We start from the raw sequence: 26071 nt of genomic DNA on the forward strand, positions 1-26071 counted from the left end.
GAGAGCCCTGGGCACATGGGCTCTAACAGAGTCCTTTGTGTGGGGGCCCTGAGTGTTTCTAAGGTGGCTGAGGGAGCACCCATCCCCTTGGGAGGGAAGTAAGGGATTCTATTCTCAAAGTCCTGTCATCTGGAAGGTTCATGGGGACTGAGGTTCCCTCACGGGCCAGGGAGGGGAAATGTACTGGCCATCAAAGGGGGTTGAATGTTCTGATGCTTGTAAATTTGGAGGGGGGGTGCCTGTGTTTGATCCCTGGTTGCAGGACATTTTAGGATGCCTGGATGGGGTGAGGCAGCGGTTTGGAGGCAAGGGTGGCTGAGACTGAAAAGCACACGCAAAAGCTACAGACTTTCAAGCCCCTAGATTTCCCTTTCAGCCCCATATGTGGGTAAAAGGGCAGGGCTATCTCTCTAGCCGGAGCTTATGAATGGAAGCAGGAGGGAGCCGTGTGTGGGGAGCCCAGAGCAGCCTGGGAGAGAGCAGGCCGGCCGGGCGGGCAGAGCGTTGCTGGGGGACTTCATGCCCTGGCAAGCAATCACTTTATTTTTACTCTGGGCTTGGGGGTGAGGGCAGGGCAGAGAGGAAAAGGCGAGGTGGAGCCGGTCTGAGGGGGAGGACCTCGCTGATTTTTCCCAGCATCCCCCAGGCCACTTCTCTAACCACAAACCTCAGTCTCAAGCCACTTGGTTGTCATGGAAACAGGACGGAATAGAACAGATGGTCTCCACTAGCCAAATTCCAATTAAACAGGGCAGAGATGGATCAGAAAGGGGGTGTGATGTGACTGGGCCACAGAAGGCTCTGCCCTCCAACCCCACCTGCCCATGCTGGGCTGCCACAGGATGGACAGGAAGTCCCTGGTCACTTTCAGCAGACCAGGGGCAGGGTCAGAAGGGAATTCTGGAAGGAGCCTCTCAGAAGGGGCGGAGAAACCCACCTGGAGGGAGTCATCCCCTGTCTCCTTCACCCTCACTCTCTCAGTTCCCAAATGTGAGCGGCTTGGAGAGTGGCTGCATTGGGGGGAACACACATTTAAACCTACAGAAACACCGAAACGAAACACATGCCTGCCTGTGTATATGACCAAGCACACATGTGCAATTAAACATTGCTGTATACATACAGACGTGTGTGTTTGTGCATGTTTGCAGGCACAGAAACACATAGGGCACACGCAAAAAGGTTAAGCAAAGTCATTAATCAGAGACACATTCTTAGAACCGTACAAGGAAAATGCTTTAGGAGATGAAATAAGCAATTTATTTCAATTTACTTAATAAACATGTATTAAGAATCTATCAAGTGACTGAGAGAAGGAATTATATACACACTCTCTTTCACACACACACACACACACACACACGAGTAAAAGAGTGATATGGTCCTGGGGTCAAGGGACGATGGACTAATATTGCGATCAGGTGCCATGGCAGGAATGTTTACAAGTGCCATGACAGTAACAGGGAGGAAATGATGAACTTGGGGAGGGGTGTTTAGAGAAGAAAGGGCCTTGAAGGATGAGTGGGACTTTGCCAGGCAGTGAAGTAGGACCCCTAAATAGAGAAGACAGTGTGATCAAAGGCCGGGAGGAATGAAAGGTGAGGGATGGTGAGTAGAGGGGGTGAGCCCAGGGTGCAGCAGCTAGTGGAGGAGCAGACCCCCCACAAACTTGCACTCAAACACAAACATGCCTAGTGATGCACCAGCTCACACGCTGGGAAACCACATAGCCAGGAACACCTTCACACACACATGAAAATCAGAGTCCCCTGCTCCCCAGGGCTCCGTGCACGGAAGGTACTTAGTAAATGTTGACTTAGTGGGAAAAAGATGCTTTTGTTTGCAGCAAACAGCACGAGGGGAGTATGGGAAGTGTCAGGAGAGAGGGAAATATCAGAAGTTTTAGCATCTTGGTTATGTTGTTGCTGTTCAGTCACCAAGTCATGTCCAACTCTTTCCAACTCCATAGACTGCAGCATGCCAGGCCTCCCTGTCTCTCACCATCTCCCTGAGCTTGCTCAAGTTCATGTCCATTGAATCAGTGATTCTATCTAACCATCTCGTCCTCTGTTGCCCTTTTCTCCTGCCTTGGTTATAGGGTTAGACGAAGGGCCAGGAAAACAGAGAGGTATACAGAGGAAGGAATTCTCAGAGCTTACTGGGCTTGAGAAGGAGGGCAAGCCAGCAGCTCCCCTTGGTGTACTGCACATTTATGGAGCACCTACTGTGTTCAAAGCACTGAGCTGGAGCCTGAAGACATTGTAAGGTTCAGTCCTCCCCTTCAAAGACTCAGGGTCTAGGGTGAGGGGCAGAGAGAAAGTTCCAGACAATGCAGTCCCAGAGGCTGGCAAAGAACTCAGGGGATGGGGCCCTTTGGCAACCAAGCATTTCACAGCAATTTTCACATGGGGGGCTTTGGACTGACCCAGCAGCAGGAGCAGGAGGAGGAGGAGCTGAGAGGGAGCAGTTAATTCCTGCTGGAACCTTGAATGGGCTTCCCTGGTGGCTCAGAGGGTAAAGCATCTGCCTGCAATGCAGGAGACTTGGGTTCGATCCCTGGGTTAGGAAGATTGAAGACATGGAACCTTGAATGTGCCCATGGCAGGCTGGGGGAGATAGCTTTGAAAAGTATCTTCTGGCTACAGCAAAAGCCTAGGCCAGTGGTTCCTAACTGGGGGTATCTTTGTCCCAGGGAACATTTAGCAATATCTGAGGACATTTTTTACTGTCCCATGGAGGGAGATGGTGGGAGGACGCCACTGGCATCTACCTGGATGGAAGCCAGAGATGGTGCTGAACATTCTATTATGCATGGAATCACCTGGCCCAGGACGTCAACAGTGCCAACTGCGGGTGAGAGCCCTGGCCTCAGTCACAGAGTGTGTGCTTAAGAAGCAGCACTGGCAGGGGAGGGGGCAGGCATGAGGGTTTCAGGCAGAGCAGGAGTGTGATGTGCCCCAGTATCTCCTTGCTCTGTGTGTGCAGGCCACAAGGGAATAGGGAGAGCCCCCCGCACTCGCATGTCTCAGAGGGTGGCAGTGTTGAGACTGGGGTGGGGATGGGGGTCCTGTAGAAATGGGACCAGTAAGAGCTGACAACAAATCAGACGCAGAGGACGGAGGAGAAAGGGCCCAGCTCTAGTGAAGGCAGAATTGGGGTTCCGAGCACAGAAATGGCGAGAGCCCAGTGAGGGCTGCATCCTGGGAATAGAAGGCTGGGACTGTCCAGCTGGCAGTCCAAGGAGCTGACACGGGGTACAGGGCAGGCTGAAAGTGGACACAGCAGGTAGAGGAGACTGTTCTCTGAGGCCCCAAATCCTCCCCACAGCCTTCCCAGCCCCTTCCATGGCCCCCCATCCCGAAGACATGCCAGAAGGCTCCAGTCACGGGTGGCCTCTCAGGCTGCCCTGGTCACTCTATCCTGGTGTTTCCTCACCACTGCCACTTGGACTCCAGGTCTTAGCATCAAGGTCATATCCCCAGGGAAGCCTCCCCTAGGTTAGGGCCCAGGTGTCTTCCTCGCAACCCTGTGTGGACTTTAATCACTTAAGTAATGCTCAGAGCGGGCAAACACCTGTTTTCAGACAGTAGCTCATGACTTGGCTTAGCCCCAGCTCTTGCCAAGGACTGAAACGGGCAGGGGAGGCTCCAAGGTCCCTGGCGCCAGCCCATTGCCTTGTTCATATCCCGCCCTGTCCTCACTGGCTCCTGCTCCCCTGGCCACACAGCTTACAAAAGAAATGTTCTGAGAGCCACCAGGATGGGCTGGCACCGAGAGTCCAGGAGAAGGCTTGGAAATCTGCACAAACTGCCAATGGGAAGTTTTCCAGCAATTACAAATCAAAAATGCCACCCAAAGGCCAAACCCCAAGGACATGCGCCTCCCTTCTCCCCATCCCATTCCACCCCCCAACACACCAGCCTTTGAATCAAGTCTTTAACCTCCATTTAAATGGCTAAAAGTACTTTTTCTTGCCAAGAGGTACCTGGTACTTAAAAGATGCTCAAAGAGCATCTGTTGACTAACTGACCTCACCTAAAGGATTAGGGAAGAGCTACCCACAGGATCACCCCAGGACCCCATCTGGCCAGCGGAACGGGGCCAACCAAGTGAGTCAGCGGGCACCAAGGAGAGTGATTACAGGGATGCTCTGGGGTGGTCCAAGGGCCTGCCCTCCCAGAAGGAAATATCTAGGTGCATCCAAAGGGCCTGTGGGGCAGGCCTGCAGTCAGTCCCTAAGCTCTCTTGGAGATTAAACACCATGCTGGCTTAAGAGACCAGAAACCAGGCGGGGGCGGGGGGTGGGGGGTGTGGGGGTGGGGAAGGTGGGGCTTCTTTTCAGAGGCCCAGGGAAGAGCCTAGAAGGATCTCCAGGTTGGAGGTGGGGGAACTGAAAGTGGGAAGAAAACACTAATCATTTATTAACCCAAGTTACTAATTATTAACCAGCTAGACTCTTGGATTGGAGGGCCCAATTTCTGGCTTTCCCCCTTCACCAGGGTTGCATCCCAAGCACCTCTGGGACTCCCCACCTCCACACTGCCTGCTGTCCCACCCCCCCGCAGGCTATCTCCAGCCCAGCCTTGCTTTTTATCTCTCCCTGCCCTTCCTGGTGGTCGCTGCCATTGAATATCAACTCCTACTCCCTGCTCTGGTGGGGTGTCTGGAGAGAGAGGGATGACAGTAATTGTAACTGTTATTTGGGGACATGACTGGGTGACCTAGGGGGCAGCCGGGGGGAGAAGCCATCCCCTCTTCACTTCCCACCTCCTCACTTCCACACTCCAAGGGTAGCTCAGCGCCTTATCTCCCCCTGCTGAGCTGCAGGGTTTGGTGAGGGGACCAGGGTCTCATGCAGGAGGGAGTAGGGCAGTTGGCAAGGAGCAGTAAGCCTGTGAGAAGGGGGAGAAGGGTCTCCAAGCCATGCCTCCTGGGTTCCAGGGACGGGGTACTGGAGATGAATAGGGTGGAGTCTTGGGGGAATGGGTCCTGATTAACCTCCTCTGGGGGTTCAGGAAGGAGATTTCTGGTTTATCCTTAGGATAAAGGGAAGCTCAGACTCTCCAGTGGCCAAAGACTCATTTCAACACTGGTCCCGGGAATTCACCACTAAGAAACCCACAATGGTCTGTAGGGTGGGGCGGTAGGGGGTGATCAGTGCCTGGTCGGAACTGATGGACTGCCTGTTGGGGGTGGGGTGGTGGACTTGCGGCTGCAGAATCTGTATCGCAGACTGTACATCACAAGGTCAGATGGTGAGGTGCCACACCCTACCACATGCCGTGGCTTGCTCTCCCAGCCCTGGGACATGCCATAGAGCGGCTGCACCATGGCATGAAGCGCCAGGCGACAGAAGAAGCTGCAGGGAGGTCATCCCACTGGTGGCATCCTTCTGTGCACCAGTGACCACACCCATTCCAACCGGTCCCCACCCATGCCCACGAGGACACAGGCTGCTGGGAGAATTTGGGGGCTGCCTGCACTGCCTCCTGGTGAAGCGACTGCAGGCAGAGGGTCCCCTGCCCTCCCCACTGTCCTCCTTATGCCCTGAATCTCTGCAATATGGTCCCTCTCGCAGGCCCCTCACCAGCTTAATTCCTTAATTCCCACAGGAGATAAACGGATCTCTCACTGCAATTTATCGTTAATCCAAAGGAAAACAGGGGTTGGGAACGGGTGAGGTGGAGGTGGGGAAGGGGTGGGGTGGAGGTGGGGAAGGGGTTTGGAGGAGGTGGGGAAGGGTGAAGGCAGCCAATCCACTTCGCCTCCTTTTGGCCCTGGGACAGTGGCTGTGGCTGGGGACTCCTAGGCTGAAATCCCTGGGTCAGGAAGCCTGTGTTTGGAGCATCACACCTGTTACTGGGGATCTAGACAACTTGCTTCCCAGGAAAGCATCTGAGATGGAGGGGGTGTCAGACTTGGCTGGATGAGCTCATGGGAGAGAAGACCCTGGGTGCCAGAGGCTGTCTTTAAATGCCTGAAGGACCCCCTGTGCAGAATCAAATGTGTTCCACACAATTCCACTGGGGTAGAAACAGGAGTAACTGGTGGGGGCTTCAGGGAAACAGATTTCAGCTCAGCATAAGGAAGAATTTGGGGTAGTCACAGCTGTATTGGCTTCCATGTGGGGTGGTGAGCTCCCTGTCACTGCAGGTATCCATGCTGAAGCTGGATGATCAACCTACAGGTCGGATGTGTTTGAGGGGTTTTAAGAAGTGACTGGGTGTTATATTATTTGACTCCCCTTCTAATGCCGAGACTCTGGGTATTCTGTGACCTACCCTTCTGGTCTTCCCTTCCCCTGCAGGGCAGTGGGTACCCTCAGCTGAGAGTCCGGCTGGAAGGCTCTTTCCAGACTTGGGGCTGGGAGGGAACAAGTGGGCTCAGATGTGTAACCTGGCTTGAAGGGTGAAGGAGCACTCAACCTCCTGCCTAGTCACCTCTGTCCCTTCATGTCCCAAGAGGGAGAGTTTAGGGAGAGGACAGGCTTCGGTAATAACCACATGAGGCCCAGCTCCTCCGCCATCTCCCAGTCAGGCGCCTGCCCTATGGGCATGAAGAGGTGGCACCCTGAGGTGTCACCTGCTGTGTTGGGAGGTCAGAGGGTGGGTGCTGTCCCATGCTGGACTAGAAGCTCCAGGAGGCACGAGTGCACACGAGGTTGAATGGGTGTAGGAACAGATCCACCACCCCTCTCCCATTGTATACCCAGGGCAGTGGGAGCCCCATAAGTGCTGGCTCTGGGCTCTCAGGGCAGCTAGACTCCTGCACCTGGAGTAGCTTGGTTGAGAGCATGTAACTGTTGCTTCTAACTACCCTCTAAGAAGAGCTTTCCTGGTGGCTCAGTGGTAAAGAACCTGACTTCCAATGCAGGAGAAGTGGGTTTGATCTTTGGGTTGGGAAGATCCCCTGGAGAAGGCAATGGCAACCTGCTTCAGTATTCTTGCCTGGGAAATCCCATGGACAGAGGAGCCTGGTGGGCAACAGTCCACCGGGTCACAAAGAGTCAGACATGACTTAGCGACTTAAACAACAACAACCCTTTAAGAAGGGAGCACAGGATGGCATGGGTCACCAGATACCTTCCCAGGTGACCATGTGGGTGGTGTTCCAGGAGCCCAGGGGCCTGAATACTTGACCCTTCCTGAATTGATCACCCTAGAGAGGTCATAGCAACGCTGCAAGGGATCCCCTCCCCCTGCCAGCGTGCTGGGTCATGAACTGCTGGGAGGCTCCTGGGCCTGGCTTCCAGCCCTGGGGAAGGGACCTCCCTCCAGACCCAGGGTCCTTGGGCAGGCAGCAGCTAATAACAGCCAAGTGGTGTAAAGACTTGCTCTGTACCAGGCACTGTGCTAATCACGTTACAGGCATTGTTTAGCTCTTCTAAACCTCCCAGGATCGCACCCCCATTTTCCAGTGGAGAAAACTCAAGTTTAGCGAAGACAAGACACAGATATATACTTGGCCACGTGTGAGCAACAAAAGGCAGAGACCACTTGGCTCCAAAACAACCAGTGGGTTCAGTCAATTTGCTGGGAAAAAAATAGTCCAACCAGTTGTTTGTGATCCTATAGACAAAACAATTATCTAAGATTGACCTTCTGCATTCTCCAAGTGGCGGCTGGGGGGCAGTGCAAAACGCTGCCTCAGCAGTCATCATCTTTGATTGCCTGCCCTTCCCCCCTTCTTCCCCTCACCCTCAGGATCCAGATTCTGCCCTTCTCCCAACAGGGAGCTAGATGAGAGCCCCCCACCTCCACGGGGGAGAAGATGGCTATCAGAGGCTGATCGGGAGCAGACACACACACACACACACACACACACACACACACACACACAAAGCACATGACCTCATGTGCGGGCACACGCACACACACAAGCCATAAACCTCTCATACACACACAGAAGACATAAAAACACTTGTAAAGAAACACAGAAACCAGCACAAATTATCATTACGTGCAAACTGTGTACACAAGTGCCGAGGGGGCAGGAGTAATGGTGTGATGGAGACAGGAGAGGATAATGGAGCTCTTTCCTAGCAAGGGTGTTTCTACGCAGAGCTGGGGTGTATGTGTGTGTGGAGGGGTGACCTGCAGAGAAGCTCCCTGGTGGCATTGTCTGTCCCCTGTCCCAAGCTCCCAGGAGGGAAGGGGAGCCACCAACACCCTTCCCAGTTATCCCACAGCAGTGCTGAGAGGTGGGGGCCAAACGGTGTTGCCTTCCCTCCTCCCATGACTAACACCACCCACCCACCCCCACTCCACCCCCTCCACCCCCCACCCCCTGCCCCCCGCTTCAGATCCAACCTGGAGGCCCACTATCTGACTCCTGGGAGGTGACGAGGGTTGGGAAGGGTGCTGAGGCCCAGGCGGGGGTGGGCACAGGGGAGCAGGGGCCGGGGGCTGTCATCTAAGTTCCCCAAAGGCTCATCCATCAACCGAGCAGAGATAATCAGAGTGCGCAGCCGGCCCAGGATGCTGATTACTCTCTGGGCACCACAAACACAGGGAATAAATCTGGCAAGGGGCTGGGGAGGCGGTGTCTCGGTAGCAAGGCTGACCACCCTGCCTGGGAAGTGAGAGGTGGCCCATCCATCATTCTGAGAGATGCAGCAATCTAGGCCAATGAGATCAGGTTGTTTGGGGGTGGGGGAGGTGGGCAATCATCATAAAATAATCTACAGTGCAGTGTGGCTGCTCTGCTCTGGTCTCATTTACACTCGAGGAGAAGCCTGTCCCTGCCCCTGCTCCAATTTTTCACTCAGGAGCCACTGCAGAAGCTTCTGCCACTGACTTAAAGCCCTCAAAGGAGGCCTGGCCCAGAGGGGACACAAGAGGAGCATCCAAGTGGCTTGACTCAAAAGCACCCGTGGGCATCGCAGGCCCCAGGGAAGGAAGGCGCAGGGCAGAGCTGGCTCCTTCATGCTGATGAGTCAATCCTTAGGTCTGCATGGAGGTCATACAGGTCTTAAGGCCCCCTTCCCCCTATCACTTCCAAGTCCTTCCCAGGGAGGGTAGGGGGCAGATTCCAGTCCCAGGAACCGATCCCGCAGCTCTGGCCTGGGTCTGGGCCACAGAGGCCACTCTGTAATTCAAGCTAACGGAGCATGGATAATCTAGAACAGCAGAGAGTCTGGGAGGAATTTCTCTTTGGCGTCGAAATGTATCAGATGACTGTTTTGCAGCCGAGTTACCTTCCTAATTAAGCAAGGGAGTTTGTGAGGCCTGAGAGCACGTGGTGACCTGCAGGGTCAGGGTGTGGGGCAGGGCACTGGCCCCAGGTGACCCTCGAGAGGACAGTCCACAGGTGGGCCATCTGGACTCCACTCTTGGTCCTCGGCCACAACACTGGGAAAGGGTGTTGATTTTTCTGCTCCCATGATCGTCCTTCCTGGGAAGTTCGCTACCCCAGCTGTGAGGTGGTGGCCAATGCCTCTGTCCCCTGGTTCCCCATCCTGAACCTGCCTGGGGCATAGGAAGCACCAGGCCCTTTCATCCCAGGAGATCAAAGCAGCTGGCACAGGTGAACACCCTAAATCCTCTCCCTGCCCCGCTCCCCAGGTAGGGGCCCCTCCCTTGCCATCTTTTGGGATCTCTGGGTGAGGGCAATAGAGAGGGGGACCTTCCAGAAGCTTAGGATAGGCGCTGGCATGGGATCAGTTTGCTGAGCCGTGGACCCACCCAGGATGTGGAACCAGCCTGGAAACACCTGCTGGGGGCAATTCCAGGCAGATTCTCCAAGGGGCGCTATTATACCTTCCTCTGGTCTCACAGGGAAACATGGTGGGAGGCCCTCAGATGGCATCAGTGATGCTCAAAGGCTCAGGGGATGAAAGAGCAATAATGTCAAGACATCTCCCTCCAGCAGAGGCACGTTAGCACTCCCAAGACACAACAGTGACTGGCAGGATGCACCAGGAGTGTAACAACTGCACTTCTAGTACTTACAGGGGATCCAGGAGGTAAAGTAGTAACAACCGCTGAAAATTTCTGATGATGAGCATTAATAAGCCCCCAACGCTCCAGGAAGGCCCCAGGTCATTCCTGCATCATCAAAGGGAGCAGGTGGGTAGGCTCTACGATGCTACATAGGGGTGATAGGCATTCTGGAAGCAAGGTCCTATGTTACCCCAGGCTTAGTAAGGATCATGGACACTGGGCCTGATTTCCCAGATCCAAATCCTGGCTCTGCCACTAAATAGCTTTGCGACCAGAGGCCAGTTACCTAACCTCCGCTCGGGCCTCATTTGTTCGTATGTTAAAAATGAGGAGAATAATCCTCCACAAGAAGTAAGTATTGTTATGGAGATTGAATAAGTTATTATGGGTAAGATGTTCGTAATAGTGTCTGAGTGTCTAAAAAGTCTTGATAACAGTTTGCTGTTGTTACCATCATCACTGTCCAAACAATGATGTATCCACCTAACATTGGACGATGTAATGAAGTATCCGCCTACCGTGTAATCAGCCCACAGAGTGGCCCACCCTGTGCAATGCCCTGGGGAGTCCAAGCCCTCTCAGCAATGGACCCTGTCCGTTTGGAGCTCTCAGTCTTATGAAGATAAACCCAGGCCCAAATAACTAATAGCAAGATGTAGAGTGGCTATTGCCATGGGTGGCATGGATGAGGTGCTGCAACAAGGGGGTGGTTCTCTGAGTGAAAGAGGTCATCTCCAGCGGGGGGCTTCATGATAGAAATACTCTCAACTTCAGTTCTTGGATATGGGAACTAGGGGAGGGGTGGGGGGATGGCGCGTGCAAAGGCACTGAGGTGAGAAAGTGCACAGGCTGTGTGGCTGGCTGGGAGTGGCGGCTGGAGCTGAGCCAGGGAGGGGGCAGCCATCAGGTGCTTCTATGCTTGTGAGCCTCCTTTTCAGGCACGGATTAAGTATATTCATCCAAGAGGCAGTACAGGCAGTTTGGAGCTGGAGAGTCAGGAGTCGGGGACAGAGGTGAGCCAGGGGCTGCTGCAGCGGTCCCCCGAGTGAGGATACTGCTTCCAGCCTCTCCTGCAGTGGGACCCTCATCAAGCTGCAGCAAGGCCGGCTTGGCTCTGAGGCACCTTGTCTACTCGCTTTGTCCCAGCAGCTGAGAGCATTTCCCCAAGAGAGACCAGGACTAAGGGAGGGGATACCTGGGGTGCTGCTCAGGGGCCAGAGAATGGACCCCATGGGGGCAGCCGACCAATCCCACTTGGGGCTCAAATTCCAAACAAGCTGAAGGGCCTTACAGGGGAGCATCCACCAGGGGCTGGTACAAGTCTCCAGCCCCCTTTTCTCCAGAACAGGGCTGACTTGCCGACATTTGCCCAAACAGATCGGCGCTCCCATCTCTGCTGACTCATTTGGCGGGCGCTCCTGACCTGAATGAAGTGTGGGCTGGCCTGCGTGACCCCTGCATGGAGCACTAAAAACCAGTTACTCCGGCCTGGCACTCTCTTTCCTCTAGAAGACTGAGGCACTAAGACGGGGCAAGGTTTTCTTTGCCCTCATCTTGTTTTTCATGGCTACATCCACTGGGCCCTGGCGATGTTTTGGTGAAGGGCTGGTCTGCAGGTGGGAAGGGAGATAAAGCAGAAGGGGAGGGGAGGGTAGAGAAGCTGGCTGTCAACAGGCACCAGAATTTGCTAAGAAAGGAATAATCCTGTCTTTGGTGGGAAGAACCCCAAGATGCAACCAGGGCTCCATCACAGCCATTGTGGGCCAGTTAATCTACCTCGGGGAGAGGAGTGGGACCAGGAAGCTCCCCCTCCCACCCTCCACCACCCCAAGGCCGCCAGATGGTGAAACTGCATCTATAGGGGATGAAAAATGCTTCTGACATGGGGCCCCGAGGTCTCTATCCCCACTTTTCGGACAGAAAGGTGGGCTACGATTCAGACGTGTCTCTCCAGGTTGTCCCCAGACCTGTGGCTGTGAGTGGGCTTGTTGTCCCTGTCCCCAAAGGCCCTCTTCCATGGAATGACAGTGTTTTGCTGAGTTTCTCAGAAGGTGGACTCCCCTGCCCCGTTCTGGAAGGAACTGTGTCCTTATCTCCTGAAGGGAGGGGGCAGTGGAGGGGGGATAGAACTGAGCGTCCAAGTGGGCAGGAGGGACCCCATGTTTCCAGCTTTGGGGAACATGCATTCCAAGAATGCACGGATGGCGGTGGGGAGGGAGGACCCTACTCAAGCCCATAGATCAAACTCAACTCCCAATGGGACATTCCTGTGCCCACAGCCACTGGCCTGTTTTGCTGCCTGGGCCACGCCTGCAGCTGTGTCCCAGTGGGGCCACCAAGCCAGCGGAACTAATGTCCTCTAATGAGATCCGGGCCAGAGTGGCCGGGCGGGTTTTATTGTCTGTGGCTAGGTAATGAGACTCCTCATAAACTGGGAATGAAACCGGGATCTGCATGGACCAGAGAGGGGTGGGGGTAGCCCAGGAGAGGGACTCAACTCTGCCTACCAAATCTCAGCCCCTCCTGTCCTCCACTGCTCCAGTCAAGTCCACAAAGCTTTCTGAGCATTGCCAGCACACTGGCAGTGTGCCTGCCTGTGTCTTGGAGCTCTGTGCTCACACCTTGGGGCCATGCCCACGTTTCGGGTCAGATCCTGGGAGTGATGCTCTAGCATTTGGAAGGATATGCTCCCTTTGTCCCATTCCCCTAGCTGTTCTGTTATTGGGCATCTTGTGCTTTGTGTCAACGTGAACTGTGGGAAGCTCCAGCAGGGCCGCCCTCTAACCTCTATCTCCATGTATACCTCGCTTCACCAGGTGGGGGACAGTACAAGCTGGTGGTTGCCAGCAAAGCAAATGACCACCCCCCTGGACACATTCTATCATGATCTGGCTCAGCCTCTTCTGCATCTGTCCATCCCAGTCCATCTCATCTTTCCTCATCTACTGGATTTGGAGTCAGAAAACCTGGTGTCTAATCTGAGATGGGCAGCAAGGTACTAGATCTACACCTCACTTTTCTCACCTGTAAAATGGGAGAACTACTGATACCCTTTACGTGGGGTTATTGAGTGGATCAGCTGAAATTATGAGCTGAAAAGAGTATCACAAATATCTTTATTATTATTGGTGAAAGCATTCAATCTGCAGCAGGAGAAACTGAAGGACTTTCTGTCAGTGAGAAGGGCATGACCTCGGGAGGGATCTCTACCTCTCCGGCTAACCATCTTGCCTGAAGAGCTGGTGCATGGACTGCTGGGAGAGGGGCCTGTGGCCCGTAGAAGTTTGCAGGGGCTGAGTCCCGGGTTCTCCATGCCAGCCTCAGGCTGCCACCCCAGCCAGTGTTCCAGATGGGCCGCAGTGCCCAGCTGGGTTGTAGCCAGGGAGTGAGGCGGGTGCTGGGGAGAGCCCTTGGCAACAGGCTGCAGAACAGAGGCCACACAGCACCTGCTGCTCGTGCAGTGCACGACCAGGCTGGGCTCAGGTAGGTGCCTGCACCCAGCCAGGCCACCTGAGTCCCCCACGGCTGCTGCAGCCCTTGCCATCATTTCCAGGTGGGGAAGCGAGGTCAGCAGTGGGCAGGCAAATGAGTGGCTCTTTCTCAAGAGAGTGTGCAGTTGGCAGTACCCAGCTGGCAGACACAGAGGGAGCCAGGACCACTCAGAGGAAAGGCATAGAACACAGGAATAGCTGCCACTACTGCACATTTACCACGAGCTGGGCAATGCACTGAACACTTTTCATACATTACTGTTGCTCTAATTTTCACAAACCTTTGAAAGCGTAGTAGCAGAAACCCATTTTACAGATGGGAAAACTGAGGCCTACAAAGCAATTTAACCAGGCCCACCCAGCTAGCAATTGGTAGAGCTGGGATTCAAATACAGTCCAGCTGGTCTCGCTTTGCTTTCTCACTTTGCTGGGCAGTCAAGATGGGGTGATCTCCAGGTTGTGGGGAGAGGGACTGAGCTATCTGCTGCTCCCTCTGAACTGGGCCCTGGGACCACAGCTGCTCTGCCCCTAAAAGACTGTGAAAGGCACAGATCTCATGAGCCTCTGAGAATACATACCTACTGCCCCTCCCCCACCTCAGGATAACCCTTGGGATTACCTATTGCCCTGAACAGCCTACATACAGTCTGTGATCAGGAAGGCTTTCTCTGTGTCCTTAGGTTTCTCCTGTGGCAGTGAGTTAATCGTTCCTTGTCAGGGTTCAGATACTAGGTCTGATGTGTTTTCACCCATCTTTCCCCTCTCCCTATTTTCCAGTTCCAAACAGCACAGGAGAATCCAGAGCTTAAAGGGTTAACTAGGCTAAGGAGTGTTATCTCCAGCTCAGGGCTTTCCCTGTGCAAGGTGATCCCTGCTCAGATCTTAAGTTACCTCCAGCCCCAGCCAGCACATCTGCTGCTGGCTCTACAGACGTGGTCTCTATGGAGAGGGGCGGACACCACAGGGCAGAAACACTTGCCAGCCTGACTTGGGCATGGGGACCTGGGCTCCCAGGACTGCCCTCTTCCCCAATGCTTGCCCTTCATTCCCACTTGCCTTTCCAACAAGGGGGCTACTGCTTTCTGCTCTGTGAACTGGGGTGCTCCAGGCACATGTATGCTGCTGAACTGGCCACACGTATGGTTCTACAGGGTTTTTCAGAGCCGAGGACTCAGAGCTCCTTTTTAAATGCCCAGAGTACATCACCTTTCCCCAGATGACCCTTTTCCTCAAGTATTCATGCAGAAAGCAGAGACGCCAAAGTAGTAGCTGAAAACCTATTTCCTGCGGCCCCTCCTGGCTGCCCGGGAATCCTGAGAAGCAGAGGAAAATCTCTCCAGGTGAGCATCTTCCTCTGAGGATGCAGAGGCCCAGCCTGAGGTCAAGGGCAGAGCAGAAAAAGAAAGGGGTGTCCAGGCTTCTTACCCCCAAAGGATGTGGTAGCTCAGTCTTAGAAGGAGCTGGCTAAGGGCAAATCCTAGGTCTCCTCCAAAGTTACCCTCACTGACACTCTGATATAAACACAGGCCTCTCACAAAATCCCAGTCAGAAGCCATAAGAAATCAATTGCAGGTGATGATGCATTTGATGTATATTTATGCCCCTGTCCCACGGTGACCCACAATCCCAGTGCACACACTTCCTTGTCCTACTCCCCGTGGCTCTGTATGTGCACAGTGAATTGTAGATGGTCAACACAAGCACACAGTCTTGCACACATGTGTGTGCACCCACTCTATACTGATGGTGAGGCCGTAAGCAAATTATCAGAAACGTTATAGCCTAAGTCCCAGAGCTGGCTATTACTCCTTCTAGCCGGGCCCACAGGCTGACATTCAAAGTTAAAAAAAAAAAAAAAAAAAAAAAAAATCAGCAAAACAGGTAAATATATATAGATACCCTTTCTGTCCCCACAGCAGGTAGGAGCCATTTGATTTACCAGGTTAACAAGGAAAGATACAATCAGGAAAATTGAAGGTAAATTTACACCTCCCTTGGGTATTTTCTGTTTGTGCTGAACAATGAACATTAGTCAGCTGCTAAACAATGGCAGTTACCAGAGGCACAGCAACTGGGGCTGCCCCCCGGTCCCCCACCCTCCCCAGCCTGGCCCACTTGCTCAGTCATCAGCACTAGGGTTCTGGCCCGAGACCATCCTGGCAGCATACAACTGGGTCCCGGATCAGGCCAACGAGGTGGATTCATTGTGCAAAATTGAACGGCCGAGAAGGGAATGGACATCATAGTCTCGGCCAGCATCAGGCAACCAGGGGCTGCCTGTCCCATAAACACAGAGAGTCAGGCTCAGAAACACCTTCTAGACCACTCAGCCCCAGGTGCTGGGCCCAGGCACTGAAATATCTCCTCCTCCTCCCTTCCAGCCTTGACTATTTGGCCTTGAATCTGATTCGGAGATACTTCTCTGACATGGGCACTGGGATTCTTGCTTATACTCGCTTGCAAACCCCAAGCCAGCGGAATCAGTTTTGCCATAATGTCCTGCCCAGCAAGCCTGGACACACCACTGTCTGTGAGTGATGGGGAGACAGGAAGATAACTCAACAGTTCTGACTCCCTGGGTTTCAAAGAAAACCATCATGACGGCGAGTTCTGCATAGGCTGCAGAGAAGAGGGTGCTGCTGTGGCCTGACAGGTCTTCCAAGGGTGTGCACGACACCTGGGGTGTGTGTTCTCTTCCCAGACAAAAGGTTTGGGGAAGCCAATTAGGGAGGGTGTGGTGTAGGTGGGACACCAGCTCAGCACACCTGCTTCTAAGGCAGATTCTCTGCCTCCTCTCCTGGGCTCCCCCTATTCCTCTCGGATGCAGCTCCCGGGTCCCACTGGCTCTCTCCTCTGAGTGATCAGGCAGAAACCCCAGACTCATCTCAGAGGCTGATGGGGCTTCACCACCCTGCCTGGTAAAGTCTGTGTTGTTGAAAACACACTTCTGTGTTTACACACTAAGAGCCAGATTCGGAGTGTTTTGAAGTCAGGGAGCCACCACACACACCCCCGGGGTGGGAGGTCCCCTCTCCCATCTCATCAGGCTCCTCTCCTCATCCCTCTATACTCCTTGCCACAGCCCAGAGGAACCCAGAAAAGAGAATCAGGCTGGCAGGTCCCCAGGGAGAAGGAGATTGCCTGAGGGTGACGGTAGATGGGTTTTGGAGGGTGACTTCCCCCAGCCTCTGTCCAAGTGTCATGTGGGCACCACCACATCCACCTGTCTTTTCACAGAGGCACCAGGGGCGTGGGCACCAGGTAGAGGAGGCTGGCTGGTCAGGGAACTCTGGCTGCCCCGCTGATGCTACCCAGCCATGACAATTAGGATCAACCAAGGAATGCTTATGAAGTGCCCATCTGAGCTGTGATTCCTTATCTGCATCCCACTCCCTCAATCTGGAGTTTTGGTTGGGGGTGCCGGTGTCTACACTTGAACCAGGTGAGAGGATCACCTCCCTGCCCCCACTCCCCAAGTGGGATGGAGCAGCGCAGGCCTCCACCCCTCCAAAGATGGAATTAACTACAGGGACAGCATCACAAAGCTGGGAGAGAGAGTGACAAAAGGAAGGGGGTGAGTTCACTCCCCCTCCCCAAATCTTCCTGCTCTTTGTCTGACCCAGGATTAGATTAACCCCTAGTATGCTGGACTAGTCAGGCCCCAGGAAAGTTGGCCTTTTGCTGGGTTCTGAGTGTGGGCAATATGGAATTGAAGGGTTCCAGAACCCCGGTGGTCAGACAAATGTTAGAACCCGAGCTTCCAGCATCTCCCGTTGGTTTCCCAGGAGGTCCAGTGTAAGATGAAGACCTTTCATTCTCACCGGAACCACCCTTGCTGCGAGGGACTCAATCATGCACCTTTGAAATGGGCAGTGACACCTGTGTGCCCTGGAATTTACCCCCACCGACCTAGCAGGGCAGCACCTGCAGGCTGCAGGGCTGGGACCCTGGTGCGCCTTTCACAAACCACTTTGGAGCCATGGGCCATTCCGAGACATTTGCTGAGCCCTGGCCGGGAGCTGGCGGCAGACGGGGTATAGAAGTGAATGAGGCCAGGCTCCCGCCTTCCAGGAGCGCACCCCAGCCCCACGTCTAGGCAACAAACTGCCGTTTGTGTCTGCGGCATCGAACATATCTCCTCCATATCCCCTCCGCTAGCAGCGAGCGGAGTCCAGACCCAACATTCTTGCCCCACGCAGAGCTGGTCTCTGCACTCTCACACCTTCTTTTACCACCTAAGGCCAGGGCCACGTGCTTCAACCGAGCCCCCACCCTACCCCGCCCTCCCCAACTCCTCCCCCCCACCCCCACCTAGCTAGGGCGGGAGGTCGTCTCAGGTTTCTTCCACGAAGGCTGGAGGAACTCCCCCAATCTCCGCCCCACCCGCGCCGGTGTCCCCAGCCACTGTGGGAGCTGGGCAGCTTCCCCAGGGACACAAAGGGTTAAATCCAGCCGCGGGGACTCGGTCGGATTTGCCTCCTAAACGCATTTTCCAGTTCATTCCCCAGCACAATACGCCCGGACCGGTCCCAGCCTCCGCCCCTACCCCATCCGTCAGAGGGGCCACCGGGGGCCACCCCGGGGGTCGGGCGTCGGGTTAACCCCTCGGCCGCCAGCATCTCAAGGAAGGACACGCGAGCATCCTCGGGAAAGTGGGTCACGCAGCCACCTGGCTGGCACGAAGCCCGCGGCGCCTCCTGCGGGAGAGCCCCCCAAACTGGGACCGGAGTTCCAAGGCAAAGCCCAGCTCCGCGCTAGGCGGGGAGATTGCGATAGCGCGCCGCCGGGCCTCACCCTCCCGGAAAAGAACCGCAGGTGAGCGAGAAGCCGCCTCTGCCGCAGGAGCCTGCTCCCCGCGCGGGTAGGGGGGCGACGTGGTGCGGGAGGGGGCCGGAGCGCCCGAAATCTCTTGGCGAAAGGGCTGGAGGAAAAAAATCCGAAGCCCCACTTCCATCCGCCAAGCCCACAGCCCACCAGCTCCGAGACTGACGCCCTCCCCCTGGGGCTGTTGTCTCCTACCCCGAGACGGTGATTACGGTGATTATTTTGCATTTATGTAACATTCAGTGTTTCCAAACTGCTTCCCGAGCTGAGAGCTGGTTATTAAATAAATAGAACGCTATTACATATTATTATTTTTTGTGTGAAAAACTGCGCGGAGAAAGTGCTTTCTTGCTACACAGAAACGTGCATCCGATTGCTTTCCCGCAGGGCAGGCTGTTGGGCTCCTCAGCCTCTCTCTCCGCCGAACCACCCGCACCCCCCTTACCTAAGCCGTGACCCAACTTTTCTGGCTCCTTTCACTCCCTACAACCCAGACGTGCCCGCCATCCAGCTCCCAGCCCTGGGGAGACATTGGATGGGGGCTTGGGGGGTGGGGAGGCAGGGGGCGGAACGCGCTTACCTGGGAGGAAGAAGGCGGTCAAGCCGAGAGCGAGTCCCCACCAGCGTCCAGCGGCGCCCGCAAGCCCCATCCGAGCCATCGGGGGCCGGGGGTCCAGCGAGAGGAGCCGCGAGGAGAGCGCTCCTCGCGCTCCAGAAAGCAGCCCGGAAGACGAAGGCGATCCCTGCCGGCCGGCGGGCGCTCGGAGGATCCAGGTCAGCCTCAGCCGTCGGCCGGGGCGGGGAGGGCTGGGTGGGATCCGCGCGGCCGCAATCCGGGCCCCGGGCCGCCGCCGGCTCAGAGGCTCGGCAGATGCCCGCCGCAAGTTGCACGAGTCATGCCCCTTCTCCTCCTCCGCTCTTCTCCCGGTGCCGGTCCCCGCCCTCTTCTTCCACGCAGAGCCGGGCAGGGGAGAGGGACCCACCCCCGGCGCGCCCGGCTGCCCGGCGCGGGCTCCCGGCCCCCGGCGCGCTCACACCCTCCCGCTCGGCTCCAACTTGCAGGCGTCCATGGCCGGCCGTCCTCTGAGGGCGGCGGGACGAGCGAGGGCGGCGGGCGGGCGGCGCGGTGGGCTCGGGGCCCAGGCAGCTGGGCGCGCGACTCGGCAAGCCGGGGCGATCGGGCGGCGCGGCTAAGCGCCAGGCGACCGATCGGGGGGCGCCGCGTCCCCCGCCGCGCCGCGGCCGCTCGCTCTGCCGCGTCCCGGCGATCCGCAACAATGTGGAGCTGCCCGGGCGCCGAGTCGAGCCGCGCTCGCTCCTCTCCCTCTCTTTCTCTCACTCGCCGAGCTCCAGCCTCTCAGCCGCTCTCCCCGTGATGTCAGCCCGAGGGGGAGGGGTTAGCATTAACCCCCTCCTGGCTGCCCACGCGCGGCCGGCGCCCGGCCCCGGCCTCCGCCCCGCCCCGCCCCGTACACCCTCCGCCCAGGGCAGAGGCGGGATCCCCGGCGAGGGCCGTGGGGGTCGCGCTCAGGCCCACTGGCTCGGGAGATGCCCCCCGGTCGCCTTTCCGCCGGGGAGAGGGCCGGAGGGCTAGCCGCCCCTCTCAGTCGCTGACAAAGGGAGGCAGTGACCCCTAGCGGCCGGCGTCGGGGGAGAAGCCGCTCGGTGGGGGCGGAGTTAAGACGGGGTGGGTGGGCGGAGTGCGCGGAGAAGGGGGTGGTGGGGAGGGAGGCTGTGGAGGAGCGGGCGTGCAGTATGGAGAATCCGGGATCCCGCAGTGTCCGAGCTGAATAGGGCTTCTCCAGGCCCTCTCCTCCAGCCCTGGCCCCGTTTTACAGATGAGGAAACAAAGGCCCGGGGAAGGCTAGGGCGATTTCCCTAGGGGCACAAGCAGAAAAGTGGCAGGCCTCGGAGTCGAACTCAGTAACCAGAGCTCTCACGCCTCTGCATCATGTGAACACTCTACGGGGAGGCAGCTATGCGGGGACCTTCCGGGAGTCGGTGGTGGGCGCATTCGCGGGGTGAGATGGGGCCCCTGAGGATTCTGATCTTTTCTAACCCGCTCTCCCTTCAGCAGTTCCTTTTCCAAACACTGAGACCCTCTCCCCTCGCTAAATAGAGCAAGAAATCGACCTGTACCCACTTGGGGGGCGGGGGGAACCTCTGTTTTGACCGATTTGCAGGGTACCCGAGAAAGGGACCCATCCAGTTAGTGTACACGAGAAGCAGGGACTCTCCGCCAGATCCCGTTGGCCACCCACCACATCCGGGTGCGGTTGGCTTCCAGCCAAGGCGGCTGAGCCCTCCCGTCCTTGGCAGCCCAATGCCTGCCCTCTGCTCCTTCCCTCTGGACCCCATCCTCACCCCCGGAGGAGACAGTGTCCCACTAAGGAGAAGAAATTTCTTCCCAGATGCCTGACCAGACAATGCTCCCTTTGCCCATTGCTGCCCTTTGCCCAGCAGGCAGAAGCAGAGGGGAAGTGGCCCAATCCTGATAAAATGTAAATTCTAGTTCCTGGGAGTAGGAGGGGCAGGAGGATGGGCAATAAGGGCACCACTTTCCGGCTGTTTGGAATCTGGCCCTGGACTGTCTCTGGGTTTCTTGCTGAAGTCCGCAGACTAAAGCGCTCCTCTGAGCATTCACACTCCTCAATACATCTTTTACACTGAACAAATGTAATTGGGCTTTCTTGTACCAAACATCACATTAGGCTTGGGGATACAGAGACTTGGTCATTGCCCTAAGAGCACTCAATCTAGTTAGGGGACAGAGAGGCGATACAGACAGAAGCAGATGTTATAAACAAGTTTTTAATGTGTGCGGTGTGTCCCAGAGATGTGCACACATGATTTAATGGGTCTCAGAGAAAGTGCCCTGTTCAGCCTGGGGTGGGGATCAGGGAAGGCTTCTCTGTGGAAGGGACACAGGGACTGAGTGAGTCATCTATCAGACAGAGCCATGTGCTGGAGGAGAGGGGCATTAAGCTGTAGCCTGAGACCAAACTTGGGGAAAGGAGAGACCTGCAGTGAACCCTGGGTAGGCACCAGGAGGGTTTTAGCTGAGGAATGTCTTATCAACTTGGCTTGTTGTAGTCCAGTCTGGCCCTAAGTACTTTGAGGAACAGGGCTGGATTGAGTTCATTGCAATGTTTTCAGACTCTGCCTCTGAATACTTGATTCACTCACCGTTGGACTGTCAGCTCCTCCAGGACAGGACCACGTTATAGGAGCTGGACCCCGTACGTTAAAGGGGCAATTCCAGATGGACCAATGCCCACTAGTTTCCTGCTTGTTTTCTTCCATCTCTCCATTCTTGGGTGAGGCTTTTTTTTTTTTTTTTCTCCTGCGCTTAAATGGGCTTCCAGAGAGAGTGTGTCTGGATGTTGGAATGGGTGCCTAGGGATGGGTTGGGTGGAGAAGATGGAGGTGGATTAAACCAGTCCCTGAAACAGTCAAAGCACCAATATGAAATAGTCAAAGCACCAACAGCAGTGCGTGTGTATGTGTGTGTGTGTGTGTGTGGTAGGTTTCAGTAGATAGAAAATGGAGCCAGGAAGGGGTGAAGGGAAATAAGATAGAGCTTGTTTACTCAGATAGGTGATTCACTGAAGAGATATCTTTTTGAGCTTCTACTATACTGTGAAGTGAGGATACCAAAGTGAGCAAGAGCCAAGTCCCTACCCAAATAACTATATTATAGGATGGAGGTTGCATGCTGCCAAAGAGAACCAAAGGAAAAAAATGTCAGCATCCAGAGGAGAGTCTGAATGCTTCTCATTGTGGAGAGCACGGAAGGCTTCCTGGAGGAGGTGGCCCTGAAGGGTGGATCAGATTTGGACCCAGGGAGATGGAGGAGAGAATTTTGCTGGAGGAAACAGCTTGTACAAGAACATGGAGGTGGGGGAGGTCGGGGCCTGTTTGGGAGCAGCAGGTGGTCCAGTTTGCTTTGTATTTTGAAGATGATAAGAGAAAGTGACAGGTAGGTTGTCCCTACACACAGACTGTGAAAGGTCTGGAGTGCTTCCCTCAGTGGTGGGAAGAAACGCAGGACCAAGTTTCTGTTCCTTATTGTTTAGCTGGAAGGAAGCCCAGGAGTCATTCTTGCTTCTTCCCTTTTCTCCAACTGTGAGTGTTGGTGTGTGTGCGTGCTAAGTCACTTTACTCTGTGTCCAGCTCTTTGCGACCCCATGGACTGTAGCCCACCAGGTTCCTCAGTCCATGGGATTCTCCAGGCAAGAACACTGGAATGGGTTGCCATGCCCTCTTCCAGGGGATCTTCCTGACCCAGGGATCGAACCCATGTCTCTTACATCTCCTACATTGGCAGGCAGGTTCTTTACCACTAGGGCCATGTGGGAAGCCCCTCTCCAACTAGCATATTCCAATTCAAAAGCAGAAGCTGAGTGTGTCTCCAATATCTGTCTTAAGTCTAGTGACTGGGCTCCATTTCTATTGTTATCACCCTAGTCTGCATGCTCATGGTTTCTCCCTGATCCTTACAGTGTCCTCGGGCAGTATAGCCAGTGCACACTGAGGGGAGGGGGTACAATGTAATGGTCAAACACATGGGACTCTGGAGCTAGACTGCCTGGATTTGAATCCTTAAACTCCCAGCTCTGCCACTCAGCAGCTGTGTGTCCTTGGGCCACTGACTTAACCTGTCTGTTCTCAGCTTCCTCATGTGTAAAATAAAGGGAAATAAAGTACTTACCTCATGGAGTTGGGAGGATTAAATGAGTTAAACACATTAAGTGCTTGGAACAATGCCTAGTGAACAGGAAGGACAGTTTCAGTGTTAGTCATCATTATTACTATAACCTCTCTCCCCACATCCAGTTTTGCTGCTCTCTGCCATGGTGCCAGAGGGATATATATTTTTTTAAGGCTTTTTTATTTTAAAATAGTTTTGGATTTACAGAAGAGTTGCAAAAATGGTACAGAGCTCTCATATGTCCTTCATCCAGCTTCCTCTAATATAAACATTTTACATAACTGTGGTACATTTGTCAAAACTAAGGCATAAGCATTGGTATAATACTATTAACTCAACTACAGATGTCTTGTTCCTCCACTAATGTGCAATACTATGTTGCATTTAGCATCGAATTGTCTTCTAATACAGATTATTAGGCCCCAATGCCTGAAAACACTTCCTTGGCCAGTCAGCCTCTGAGATTAGTGTCAAGTCTCCGGGAGGCTGGTGGGGCTGCACTCTCATCCACTGTCATGCTGCTCCAGGGTGTTGAGTCAGAGCTGCTGGGCTTTGCTGAGATTCTGGCCACCAGACTAGCTTCCTCAGCCTTCACCTGCGCTGCTCCATCTGCTCCAAGGCTCTTCCGCTTCTTTTGACCAGCTGCTAATGTGTCCTTTAGGGCTCAGTTTACATGTGCCCCTTCCCCAGCGTGGTTCACTCTGCCCTTCAGACCAGGCGAGTCCCTTCCTAAATGCTCCCTCAGTTTCCTTTGCATACTTGTGATCACTTCAGTAGTTTATGATACGTGGTTCACACCCCACTGGGCTGTCAGCCCCTCCAGGGCAGGACTACCTGGGTCTTGTCCCAGCTTTATTGTTGGCACCTAGAATGCTCCTGGCACTCAGTAGGCACTAAGTGAAAATGTGTTGATTGACTAACATCCTGTGCCACTTTCTACCAATCACTTCTCCTCTCTGAGCCTGTTTTCTCCTCTGAAGACTGAGGAATTTAACTTTTTCAGTGGCTTTCCAACTGTGGTTTGAAAGCCCTAGAATTTCCCAGAATCTCCATTCCCTGCTTCAATAGGAACCATGTTTAAAGAGCATACTGTTTCATTTCATTCTTTCTTTCTGTACATCATGACATTTATTTATTTATTATTGGGTCTTAGTTGTGGCATGCAGGCTTATTTGGTTGCAGCTTGCAAGCTTCTCTCTAGTTGTGACACTCAGGCTTAGTTGCCACACAGCACGTGAGATCTTAGTTCCTTGACCAGGGATTGAACTCATGTCCCCTGCATTGGAAGGCAGATTCTTAACCACTGGACCACCAGGGAAGTCCCAGCATACTGTTATCATGCTCTTTAAATATTAGGCTTCTGAGAAAGCTTCTTGTTAATGGATTCTGCTGCTTTAAAAGTTTGAACCCTAGACATATTATTACCTTGTATATTATGTGTTGCATAGAGCTGTCGGAACTGTGCTTCCAGGAGATGAATCTGGCAATAATGTGGGTAGGACAGACAGATGAGGATTGGTCAGTGAGGGAGGAGGGAAGCAAGGAGAGAGGGTTGTCATGGAAGCCAAGTGAGGAGAGAATTTAACAGAGGAGGTTGCCAACAGCGTCTGACGCTGCAGAGAGCAGGTGGGAATCAGAGGAGGTCATTGGATACAGTGGCAAAAAGACTGGTGACCTTTGGGAGAATGGTGTGGGGGGTAGAGCAGAACCCATATCAAAGTGGGAGGAGAAGGGGGTGGAAGGTGAAAAAGCAGAGGCTGCTGTGTCCACCCTGCTCTTAACAAGTTTGGTGGTGAATGGAATCAGTGAAATGGATTAGAAGCTTGGAGAGGATTAGAACTACAGAGACCGAGGGGCTCGTTTCCTCCTTGGTGATGGGAAATCAAAAGTTCCTGAGCATCTTGAGGCAGGAGGAAAGAGCTAGTGGATGGCGAGGATTGGCAAAACATGTGTGAGAAGCAAAAGGAGGTGTGCTTCCGTGGGCAGGTCCCGCAAGAGGCATGTCTGGTGGGACTAAGGTGGAGGAGGGTCAGTCTTGCAAAGGAGAGGACTCATCTTTCTCTGACCCTGGAGGGAAGGTGAAGAGAGCAGTGAAGATGGAAGTTTCGGGAGTAGAAAGCAGGGAAGTTAATAATAAGGTCATGGCAGTAAAGTAGAAGTTGGAGTTCACCAGAGAGAGAGGCTGGAAGGTGGCCTCGGATCTCATAAAGGAGAAGGAGGTGGAAGGGAGGTGTGACTAGCAAGCTTCCAAAACCCTGAAGGGGAAAGGAGCAGCCTATCCTGCGTGTGTTCACTGAGAAGGATCATGGCTAGTGGGCGCATGCAGTCAGGGAAGTAGATTTCAACTCAGTCTAAGGAAGACTATTTAGGGAACCCCATCAATGGAACAACGGAACCAACACCCCATCCCTTCTCAGACTGAAGCCCCAGGTCCATTTATCAGGGGTGCCCTGCATGGGACTGTTGCCCTGGGTGGGGAGGGATTGGATGAATTCCACCTTCTGTCCTGACTCTGAGACTCAGTGACTCCTGGAATGACAACACCTCAAAGAACTGGCCCTCGGGCTCACTTTTACCACCTTCTCAACGGCTGAGGGTGAGGACTAGACAGAGAAAAGAGGAAGTTGCCCTCCCCAGGAAACTGTCCCTACCGCCCTTCCTTGGCTTCCATGGACTCTTGCAGAGAAACAGCTGTGGGGCTTGGGAGAGGCCCAAAGTCAATACAGTAAAGACTTGCCCTCCTATCCATCTCCCAGGCCCCTCTCTATCTTTCAGTAATTGGCTAATAAACCTCACTTTGATGTGAGGGGAGTCCCATTAAGAAGTCCCCAAGATCCCCCAACCCCCTGAAATCTGTTGAGATGACGAGATGAACCTACATTACAGTGAAAAGCTGAATGGGAGTCCCCCTGTCCTGTGACCGCGGTCCCCAATCTGGTGTCATTTGAGGCTGAGGGCAGGGGGAGACAGAGGAGGAGGAGGAATCTCATGGAGGAAGTGTGTGGCTCAAGCCCCAGCCAGCTCCAGACAGGAGCCTCTGGCATGGGTGCCCCCTTCCCTAACCTGACAGGCCAGCCTCACCCCAGGCAGTGCTCCCGGGGGGG

At 54.5% G+C, this 26071-nt stretch overlaps 1 protein-coding gene across 2 annotated transcripts in view; it reads right to left on the minus strand.

Annotated features, from left to right (window-relative positions):
* The window catches only part of NECTIN1 (nectin cell adhesion molecule 1), a 98234-nt gene extending 78632 nt beyond the window's left edge, over positions 1-19602 (minus strand). The window contains exon 1 of one of the 2 annotated variants that reach the window (XM_019974191.2): positions 18837-19602. In XM_019974191.2, the coding sequence (XP_019829750.2) occupies positions 18837-18915 (79 nt within the window). In that variant the 5' untranslated portion in view covers positions 18916-19602. The remainder of the gene's footprint in view (positions 1-18836) is intronic. The other variant, XM_070803542.1, reaches the window with a different exon arrangement.
* Between the last annotated feature and the right edge of the window lie 6469 nt (positions 19603-26071).

This window comes from Bos indicus, chromosome 15 (assembly GCF_029378745.1).
Source record: "Bos indicus isolate NIAB-ARS_2022 breed Sahiwal x Tharparkar chromosome 15, NIAB-ARS_B.indTharparkar_mat_pri_1.0, whole genome shotgun sequence".
Lineage (NCBI taxonomy): Eukaryota > Metazoa > Chordata > Mammalia > Artiodactyla > Bovidae > Bos > Bos indicus.